The 11,618-nt window shown below is 36.3% G+C and overlaps 1 protein-coding gene and 1 non-coding gene across 2 annotated transcripts; one reads left to right on the top strand and one right to left on the bottom strand.

The window, feature by feature from the left end:
* Positions 1–8,164: 8,164 nt before the first annotated feature.
* Positions 8,165–8,953, top strand: LOC140861027 (uncharacterized). Its single transcript, XM_073264035.1, has 2 exons — positions 8,165–8,429; positions 8,730–8,953. The coding sequence occupies exons 1-2, from the start codon at positions 8,165–8,167 to the stop codon at positions 8,951–8,953; spliced, it is 489 nt and encodes a 162-aa protein (XP_073120136.1).
* On the bottom strand, positions 8,566–8,667 carry LOC140870203 (small nucleolar RNA R71). Its single transcript, XR_012147175.1, has one exon. It is a non-coding gene; the product is annotated as a small nucleolar RNA R71 (small nucleolar RNA).
* Positions 8,954–11,618: the final 2,665 nt, after the last annotated feature.

Genomic DNA, 11,618 nt, shown 5'->3' with positions numbered 1-11,618 from the left:
TGCGGATTAAATGGGATTGATGCTCCATCCGGGCTATAGACGAGGGGATTAGAAAGAAAAAATAGAGTGATTTTTCGTATCCTAGACAGTTATAGCTAAGTCAGCGGGTAATTATTGGGGCTAAAGAAATACCGGGTGCAAAATCCGGAGGTGTGTAATTCATTATCTCAAGGGAGGTGGGTTTAGTCTAGAGATTGTTGGAAGGAATGAGCACTTAAAGAGTGAAACTTGCACTAATTTGTCATAGGTTGCTAAGCAGTTTTGAAACGAATTCGGTCTAAGTTGTATGAAACTGGAATGACATTTCACACACACACGTTCACATTAAACCAAAGGTGTATTATGAAAAGTTGAGAGCATGTCGGTGTATTTGTTTTGTGATTGAACTTATCGGAGGCTGTGTACATTATTGAATCATCCTTACTTATGTTTTTGTTTGCATTTTAATTTTGCATGTCTTGCTCGAGGGCGAACAAGAGTTAAGTTTGGGGGTGTTGATAAGTGCATTTTGTGTGCATTATTTTATGTCTATTTGGAATGCATTCATATGGTTTCTTGTGTATTTTTATATGTTTTATTTGTAATTAATCTCATGCATGAGCATTTCACTCTTCGGGTTAATTTTGTAGGAAATGGGTTTTTGAAGAATGAATTACGGAGCAGCCTTGGTAAAAAATTCAAATTTAATTTTAGGTAGTTCTAAATCAAATCTCCACCGTTCAGATTGTAGTTTAAGATGTTTTAAAGCTACTGTCAGAATTTCAGCTCAATCCGACGGCTAGAACTCAAGTTATGAATTTTACAAAATTGTTGCGCGCTGGAAAAAACAGTGGGCGCGCGGGCTGCTATTTATTACCGCGCGGGCGCATGCCTGTTTGAGAAAAAAGTTCAGAACAGAAGCCCCAGCGCGCGAGCTGCACTTTTCTACCGCTCGGGCGCCCGTGCGTAAGTTGAAAAAAAAAGATATTTCTGGGTGTTTTACATAGAAAGAACTCTTGGGCACTATAAATAGATAAAAATCTGACGTTTTAAGGGTTTCACACATCAGAAACGTAGGAAAAGGCGGCCATCCAAGGAGAAGAACGAAAAGAGGAAGAAGAACGTGAAGAACTCAAGAACCACAAACTAGTTTTCTCTTTTCCTTTTCTTTTATTTGTTGGGATTTAGGGGATCCTACCCCCAAAACTTATGTTTTGATTTCTTCTTGAAGATTGAAATTAGTTTTTAAGGATTCTTGATTATATTATTGCGTTTATTGCAATTTTGGAGATTGATCAACTTCTTATTGATTTTATGTGTTATAATTGATACCGAGAGGAGATTTTATGACATGATAGGGTAATATAATCCATGGATCTACAACTTAAATAGAGATATGAGGTTGGATACATGTTGATAGTCATAGTCCACCAGGGTGAAAGCTAGAGGATTCTAAAAATCGTTAATGCAATTGCAGTTGTTAAATAACACAAGGAGACTTGGTTATTACAATTCGTTAATTAGATTAATATAGCTCGAGAGAGTATATTGATAGATTAGGGAATTCCGTCAAAAGCATGACTTGAGAATTAAAATTCAATCATTAGAGGAGAAAAGGGGTAGGTGAACCGAGATCCTAACAATCGTTTATTTATTTTCTGAACTTAATTTATTGTTTTGCTTTTAATTTATATTTTTAATTTAGTTTATTAATTTATTCTCTCTCTCGTTTTAATTAATTAAATAATCATATTTGAGGTAATCTTGTCATAAATCAATCTCTGTGGGACGATACTCGTACTTTGTACACTATATTATTACTTGACTCGTGCACTTGCGATTTATTCGAGCTTAATTGATAGATATATTTACGTTGATTTTTCGTGGTAGTATTTGCTCGATCACAGGGCACCCCCATATTCTAAGATAATAATACTTGGGAGGCTTCCCCATCCATATCTCATATGGTGTCTTATCAACTGCATTTGAATGGACATTTTTCAACAGCAGGCCGTTGTTTCAAGCGCATTATCCCCAAAAGGATGGCTGCAACTCCGTGAACCCCATCATAGACTGAACCATGTTCATAAAAGTCCGGTTACGACATTTTGAAACACCATTCAACTGAGTTGGCAAGAGGATTCCAATGCAAGAGAATCACATTCTCCCTAAGATACTCTTGGAATTCAGCACTCAAGTACTCACCAGCTCAATCCGATCGAAGTGCCTTGATGCTTTGTCACAACTATTTCTCTGGTAAATTTCTGAATTCTTTGATCTTTTCAAAAGCTTCAGATTTGTATTTTATCAAATACACATACCCATACTTTGAAAAATAATCGGTAATTGTGATGAAGTAGGAATGTCTATGCTTAGTGGTGATGCTAAGTGGACCGCACACATCTGTATGGATCAAATCCAATAGTACTTTGACTCGCTCCACATGACCCTTAAAGGGAATTTTGGTCATCTTTATTTTTAGACAAGGTTTACAAGTGGTGAAAGAATTAATATCAGACATATCAAACATGCCTTCTCCCATTAGTTTGTTCATCATTCTTAGATAAATATGAACTAATCGAGCATTCCACAAGTGTGTCAGATTCAGAGTATCTTGTTTTCACTTGTTTGTTGTTGATATTTTTTGTACATTATTCAATGGAATATATCCCAATTTTAAATTATAGAGATCATTTCAATTCATATGTACCAATTAAACATTCATTCTTGTAAATATTACAAACACCTTTTCCAAATAAACAAGTATATTCATATTTTTCAAGCATAGAAATGAAAAACAATATTTTTCACCAAATCTGGTACAAATAAAACATCTCTCAACACTAATTTAAAATTATTTTTCAACAGTAAGTAAACATCTCTCACGGATTTGGCAGCAACTCTTTCCCCATTGCCCATCCTCAAGAAGGTCTCACATTTCCTGAGTCTCCTATTTTTTGTCATCACCTGCAAATCATTACAGAGATGTGAGCCACAGCCGGTATCCAATACCCAAGAACAAGAGTTAAATGTTTACTTAAATGTAAAACATACGTTTTCCAGAACCATTCTGGACAAGATATTCCCTACAGTTACGCCTCCAATGTCCAGGCTTCTTGTAGTAATGACAGACATCACTAGTTTTGTCAGCCTTTACTGGTGTGGCTACCATAACGGGACTTGGAGCTTGCCTCTTCAAGGGCATGTTCTTCTTGGGAAGATGGGTAGAACGCTTCTTTCCCTTCCCAAGTGGTCAATTATTCGCACCAGATGAAGAACTCACATAAAGAACCGATTTCTCCTTCTTGATTGTGGACTCATACGTAACAAGCATGTTTACCAACTCCTCAAGGGATGGCTCCATCTTGTTCATGTTGAATTTCACCACAAAATAATCAAACGAGCTTGGTAGTGACAAGAGCAACAGGTCTGTGGTCAACTCAGCTGGCAACACAAGATCCATGCCAACGGGCTTGTCCACAAGCCAAATCAACTTCAGGCCATGCTCATGGACCAAAGCCCCATCTAGCATGCACAAAGTGAACAGCTCCTTGATGGTCGCATGTCTAAGCGGGCGTGTTTTCTCACCAAAAACTCTTTGAGATGCATATAAATGTCAGCAGCATTCTTAAAATCCTCAAAACGCCTCTGCAGCTTATCATACATAGAAGCCTGACACTTGGCTCTCAATTCATGGTCACACCAATCTTTGAACGGCTGTAGATCCTCAGGACTACATCAAGCCGGAGCCTCGACAGGGGCAAATCATCAAGTGTATATTCTATCCTTTTTGAGTTCATGACGATTTTCATATTTCTTAGCTAATTGAGGTAATTCGGACCTGTCAGTACATGTTTGTCGAGTATTGCAGATATGGATTGCGAATCGATGACATGTAAAAAATTTTGTACTAAAAAAATAATAATAGATGAATGTTAATAACTATTTTAAAATATTTAATAAGATATAAAGTATGGAATTTTACTTTATAAATTTTTGCTCCCACTATTTTTAACATTTTCATTAACCTCTAGTGAAAAACAAGAAACTCCTTTCCTCAGTAGATATGTAAGGTCCAATTAGCCAATTATGATCCCGAATAATATCAACCAATCATAATTCTTAAAAGGTAGTTTTCAATTTCATCTCCATGCAACCCTCTATGTAAACTTTTGTCTCACGCTTGATGAGGACCAAATAATATGACGTCGATCATCTTTACGTGTCAAGCCTTATCCATCGATGTTGAACCTTAATGGACAGTCTTCATGAGTTCCCCCAATGATATGAGCCAAAATCATAGTAGTTCTATGTAGTTCACATCACAATGTCAATGAATGTCACAGCTTTTCGGCGTCTAGACCACCTACAATAATATTAGCCAAATATTGATCGCAGGTAGCGTTCATCATGCACCAATTATCGATGGAAGAAAATAAAATTATAAATGTCTTTACAATTCCCATATTCGGGCTTGATATTAATTTTTAATCTTATTCAAAATGAGGGTTTTTAATTTTGAAATGGTCTCGTCATAATTTTAAAATATCGCCATGTTTTTTCGTATGATTGTCGAATTCATGCAATTTTGTTATTATAAAATAATAATGTGCATACTCATTATTTATAATATATCATGTATATATTATAAACAGTAAAATAAACAAGTATGATCAATCGCTCCAATACTATTTGTCCTGTGTGAGCCAAACACGGGCCTAGGTCCAATCCTAGGAAATGCATGGAATGCAAATGCACAATTATATAAGCGTCCAATATTTACATATCTTGTATCTTCATAATTCATTATGGCCCACCATATTTGAATCTTGATCTTCTACTTTCAAATATTTTACAATAAAAATATTCATGGAAAAAAGAGATACATCTCATGCGATAGGAACGTACTATAAACCAAGCCCACTTTAAATTTGATAATTATTACAACTCATTCAACATAAAATATCCTAGCATACACCTAGTGAATTGGGCTTAGAATTTTGATCATCCTTCATGCATAATATCACATATCATACACCATCAATTCATTATCACAATAATCAATTGATCAAATTTTATATATCTTGGTCCAATCACTAACCGCCACAATTATAAATTAAATTAACAAAATAAACAAACTCGTTTGTTTACTTTCCAATTAACTTATTTATAACCAAATTTCTTGTAAATCACCATTTACTATAAACAATCAAAGTTCCACTTTAATTATTTATTTCAAAAGAAAATACATATAGTTTATAAAATTTGAATTTTCATAAAAAAAAAATCAACAACTCTAATGGCTCAAAAACTTAGGGCTCATGACACTTGGATATCCTAAAACACTTTTTGGAAACCCTAGTCGTCATAGTTGTTGTCGGACCTCCATAGCGGGATTCCGGCCAACCAATTTTTTTTATTAAAAGGGGGCTGTACAATGGGCAGCCGAGAACTGCCCTTGCTGCCCGAAAATTGGGCAGAAATTTTTTTGAAAACAATAGAAAAACAGCCCACAATTTTGTTTGATCCGATTTTCTATTGCGCTTAGAAATTGACATCAATACAATATTCAAAAAATGCTACACAATAAATAGAAATCTGGGCTCTGATACCATTGTTGGATATTGGTTCTCTCAAGCACGGAAACACAGTGGAAGTTAAAATATTTATGTAAAAACCGAGCACTTGTGTAGCATTCGAAAATCATAAAAATTCATAAGGTTTAAGAAGTTTTTACCTATCAATCTTAAAATATTGATGATACCTCCAACCAAGTTGTAAATAACTTGGCTCTTGAAAAGGTAGACACCATCTACAAGCTTTCAAGAACACACCTTGCTCAAATAGACTCAAGCTTCCAAAAGCACACCTTGCTCAAAAAAGACTTCTCCTTCAAATTAGTTCCACGACTTATCAAACTAGATCTACACTATATATGCACTAGAATGCATAGAGCATTTTTCATTGAGAATCCCTTGCCTCAACTTCATAAGATAAAAGGAAAAAATTGGAGAAAAATATGAAGGGGTGTTTGGCCAAGAGGGAGAGAAGTTGTAAGGTCCAAAAAGTACACTAGCTTATTCACGATAAATTAATTAAATTATATGATTTAAGACATGTTATTTAGAATATTTAATTGTTATGTTTAATTATGTGATTTACGTTGATGCCTGAGAATAATTATGTGATGTGATGTGATTTTTTTTAATGTTTTAAGGTTGGTATTTAATTTCGGGTCGTAGGGAAGAGTCTAGTCTTGGAACGAGTTAAGAAAATATTTTTATTTAAATTAAGTTTAAGGGGATGCAGTGAATTTTATTAATGGGGGAGAGTTAAAGTTTTAAAACTTTTAATTACAATTAATGGGTCGTGTTGGGAGCCTATTAGTTACAAAATAAGTCAAGCGTTCAACTTTTAATCACTAAACGTTTTCAGTTTTTCTATCAAAATCTCTCTCGCTCAAACACTACGATCTCAAGGGTTAGGATTCTTCATTGTCAAGGCTAGATCATCCTTCCAACCAGGTTAATTCCAATCAAACGATTCAGGCAAGTTTTTACTTTTTTGAAACCCATTCAAGAATATATGTATTTTGAAGGTAAAACTGATAAGTGAATTTTATGCGCTTCATATGTTTATGATTTTAATTGTTAATTGCGTGTTTCGAGCAAATTTATGCGCCGTTTTTGTTGTTTGTGTGTATGTAGAAAAATTATTGAGATTGTGTGGAAAAGAAAAATAAGAAGAAAAAAAGGAAAGAAAAGAAGAATCGTTGTAGCTGGAAAGAAAGTGCTTTAGCGCTTGTTTGTAGCGCTAATGAGAATATAGCATCACTTGCATTGCGCTATTCTTCGTGAGATTGGATATCAAGAGTCAGAGGTTAATGCGCGCCCGCTGAATATCTACTAAGCGCCCGCTCCGTCGAGATTTTAGAATTTGAATTATATCGGGAAGTAAACTTTTATATTTTTATTGGGCTTTTTATTGGGCTTTTGATGCGAAGTATAAAAGGCGATAGAATTGGAAAATTGAAGGGGGAAACCGCCGCATAACTGAGAAATATTTTTGGAAAGAGTTTGATCGTGAACTTTTGGAAGGAATCTGAAGAACGTCAATCAACAGAGTTTGAAGATCGAGAGTTCGGATACGTCATCGCATCATCGGCTTTGTTTTCTTTCTTTTATATTTATTAAATTCTGAATTTATGTTTATTTTTTTGAATATGTTTTGGTTTTATTTGAATTCGATAATGAACTAAATTCCTTAGTCTAGGGGTTGGATGGAACCTGGTGTAGACTCTTTTACGAGTTCTTAATTTTATTGGATTGAATTCCCTTAGATTAATTATTTTTCTCTTATTGATTGTCTTTTCAATTACATGATCAATAATTGAATTGTAATATTTATTTGGAATTCGGCACTCGGGAGAGGGGATTTTGAATAAGACCGATAAAAATAACACTGTTAATTGTTTATATAGCTCGGGAGAGTATATAACATTAATGGAGCCTTAGAAAGAACATTGTTTTACATATATCACTACAATTAGATTTTTAATAGGGATATTGGAATTGAACTGTAGTTGATACACTCTATTTGTTGCTCGAAAGAGGGAAATAGAATAATCTAAGTGTTCTTGGTTATTAATTGAAAGGAATTCATGAAAATAAATTAATTAGGAGTGATTGATGTTGAAACCAGGTAAAATTTAAACCTCTAGACCATTTTTCCTCTGATTGAGATTTCTTTGGAAATTGTGTGCTTGCTATAAAAATCCTTTGCTTACTTTATTTTTCAGCAAATCTATAAATTATTAATTTTATAAATAAAATTAGGAATATTGAAATTACAAGTACTAAATATTTTCACTTTACTCCTCGTGGGAACGATACTCTATTTATCACTATATTAAAACTTGACAACGTGCGCTTGCGAGCGTAAATTTCGCAACAAGTTTTTTGCGCCGTTGTCGGGGACTAATTTGTTTATTTTGTTTAGTCTTGTTACCAATTAGTTTAGATTTTAATTTAGAATTTTAATTTTATTTTTTTTAGTTAATGATTGATTTCATTCTTCTTGATTGCAGTTCATGCGACGATCTCAAAGCGCGAATTCTCTACTTTTTGATCCAGAGATCGAACGCACTGCAAAAGCTTTGAGAAGAGAAAGGACAGAAGAACAGAACATGGCTGAAGATAATACAAATCAAGCTCCTTTGGTGCCAATCAGATATCATTTCAGGCCGACGATCCAGGCTCACTATTCTGGAATCGCCCGAGGGACGATAAATGCAAATAACTTTGAATTAAAGCCGGCTTTGATCAACATGGTTCAACAGAACCAGTTTAATGGTAGTGCAACTGTTGATCCTCATCTACACCTTCGGACCTTCTTGGAAATTACTGATATGGTAAAGATGAATGGTGTTCTTGAAGATATTATTCTTTTACGTTTGTTTCATTTTTGTCTCAGGGATCAAGCTAAAAGTTGGCTACAATCACTGCAGCTGGGAAGCATTACTACATGGGAGGAGATGACAGTGAAATTTCTGGCAAAATACTTTCCACCTGCCAAGTCCACCCAACTAAAAATAGAAATCAGCACTTTCAGGCAGATGAATTCTGAACAGATCTATGAGGCGTGGGAAAGGTACAAAGATTTACTTAGACATTGTCCTAACCATAATTTTGCAGACTGGGAGCAGATCTAGTGGTTCTACAATGGTTTGAACACACCTACTCGAATGTCAGTGGACTCTGCTGCTGGAGGAACCATCTTTGCTAAGGACCCTGTACATGCCTATGATATGTTGGAACAAATGATGATCAATAGTTTTCAATGGCCCTCTGAGCGTATTGGAGTCAAGAAGCCTGTTGGAGTGTATAACATTGATCCTATTACTTCCATCACTGCACAATTATCTGCACTTACTACACAAGTGGCCGCGTTGAATAAAGGAAGTGTAGCGGAATAAGCAGGTGTATCGGGTGCTATGGAAGAATCTCACCATCCTGAACAAGTGCAGTACATAAATCAAAGAGATTATGGAGGCTATAGAGGTAATCCTGTTCCAAATACTTATCACCTAGTTTTTCGAAATCATGAAAAATTTTCATACGCTAACAATACAAATAACGGTGAAGGTAAGCCTTATTTGGAGGATGTTGTATGTAGTTTTGTGTAGGAATCGAGCAAGAGGATGGCGAGGACTGAGTCTCGCCTTGACAGCTTAGAGACGCATGTGGCCAATATGGGCGTTGTGCTGCAATCAATGGAGACTAATATTGGGCAGCTGGCGAATGCCTTGAAAGATAACAACAGAGGTCAGTTTCCAAGCAATACAGAGATAAATCCGAAGGAGCAATGCAATGCTATCACCTTAAGGAGTGGGAAACAAGTAGGTAATGAAGAAGGAAACTGTGAGAGCAAGACATCTGATAGGACTGAGAAAGTTACAATTTAAGATAAGAAAGTCGAGGAGAAGGAGATTGAACCTGAGCAAAAACCGATGTACAAGTATCCACTTCCATATCCCCAGAGGTTCAAGAAGAAAGCGTTGTACGAGCAGTTCTCAAAATTCTTGGATATTTTCTTGTTGATGTTGGTTTGAAGCAAATGCCAAACTACGCAAAGTTTATCAAAGAGGTGATGTCCAAGAAAAGGAGGCTACTAGAGAATGAGATGGTCAACTTAACTGAAGAATGTAGTGCTGTGCTCCAAAAGAAGATGCCACAAAAGCTTAAAGATCCAGGGAGTTTTACTATTTCTTGTTCTATTGGTGGATCTCATATTAGTAGTGTTTTATGTGATTTAGGGACCAGTATTAATTTAATGTCATTTTCTGTTTACAGGGCCTTGGATCTAGGAGAGATAACATCGACCACGATCACATTGTAGTTGGCGGATAGAAGCATGACATATCCACGGGGTATTGTTGAAGATGTTCTAGTCAAGGAGGATAAATTCATATTTCCGGCTGATTTTGTGATCTTAGACATGGAAACGGATCATGGTGCTCCATTTATTTTTGGAAGACCGTTTTTGGCTACTGCTGATGCCAAAATAGATTTCAAGAATGGTGAATTGTCGATGGGTGTGGACGGCGAACGAGTGATTTTTAACATATTCATGAAGGCACCTAACCCACCTGTTGAAGAATTATGCATGATTGAGCGGGTTGTGAAGCTGGAGGGTTGTCAAAAGCTTTTATTGAGCTTGAATCTCCAAAGGAGAAAGAGTCAAATTCGCCAAAGAAGAAAAACAAGAAAAAGAAGGCGAAATTTAAAAAGCGGTTTGTGGAATATGTTTGGCGTGTGAAAGAGAAGAGGAAAATAATTTTTTTGGTCCATTAACTTGTCCATGTTTTGGTTTTGGTCCATTAACTTTTTCGATGTGGGTTTTGGTACATTAACTTTGCATTTTCATTGTTTTTTGGTCCAACTACATACGTGTCAACTTCTGATTGGTCCAAAATGATTACGTGGACCAATCAGAAGCTGACATGTATGCAGTTGGACCAAAAAACACTGAAAATGAAAAGTCAGTGTACCAAAACCCAAATCGGAAAAATTAATGGACCAAAAACCAAAGGAGGTAAAGTTACTGGACTAAAAAACTTATTTTCTCGAAAGAGAAGGGGAAGACCCCAACCAAAGTGACAACCGCCAAATACCGGTGAAATTCGGGCTGACGACTCTAAACCAAGCGCTTTATGGGAGGCAACCCAAAATTTTTGTGTTATTTTCATTTTTATTTTTATTTTTATCTAATTTATGCTTAAATTTTTTTGTCTATTTTTGTTAATGAGTTAATCTATTACTTTTGAGTGCATTATTGGGAATTTTGTAGGCCTAATTTTACAAATTTTTGGATTTTTTTCAGGATGTGAGAATTCTTTTCTGAAGTGTATGCGCGCTCGCGCAAGCCTTAGAGCGCGCTCGCTCTAGATTGTGATTTGAAGTGCAAACCTCATGCGCCCTCGATCGTTGCCTATTCCATGCCCGCGCCCTCTCTACGCTTCACTGATGCAAGAACAACCCAATCCATGCGCTATCGCGTTTCCGAAGGCCCCAATTCTATCGTTATCGCGCTTATCAACCGCGCAAATCCTTGCTCTATCGCGCTACACAAGGGCACAACAAATAAGTGCAAACGCGCTTCCCAACTGCGCAGAAACCATGCGCTAATGCACTCCTGAAGGGAGCTACACCATGCGCTATCGCGCTCCTTAACCGCACCTCAACCTAGCGCTACACAGCCTCCGAACCGCGCCAAATCTTGCAAAATTTCGCTTCTTAAGAGCGCCATCACATATTAATTCAATGAGAAAGGCTCTTCTTCACCACAGTCTGTCTCACTCTCGCTCAAAACTATCCTCCCACGGTTGTGCCTTATCCACCTCCTCCACAGTGGTCGCCTGATGATACTATTGATGCTGCAAATTCTTTCCATGGATATGATAATGCTGCCGAGTACTGATGCTCGGCATCTGAGGTATTTGTCCCTTTCTCTTATTATTGATTAATCATTGGGGACAATGATTGTAATAAGTTTGGGGGGGGGGGGGGGGGTTAAATTCAAATTTTATGTGTAGTTGTTCTTGCTTGCTTGGGATTACGGTCTTCAGTATTATGTTGTGT

The sequence above is a fragment of the Henckelia pumila genome, chromosome 4 (assembly GCF_033568475.1).
Source record: "Henckelia pumila isolate YLH828 chromosome 4, ASM3356847v2, whole genome shotgun sequence".
Taxonomy (NCBI): domain Eukaryota; kingdom Viridiplantae; phylum Streptophyta; class Magnoliopsida; order Lamiales; family Gesneriaceae; genus Henckelia; species Henckelia pumila.
The sequence above is the reverse complement of the archived record's forward strand: the minus strand, read 5'-3'. Positions and strand labels throughout refer to the sequence as shown.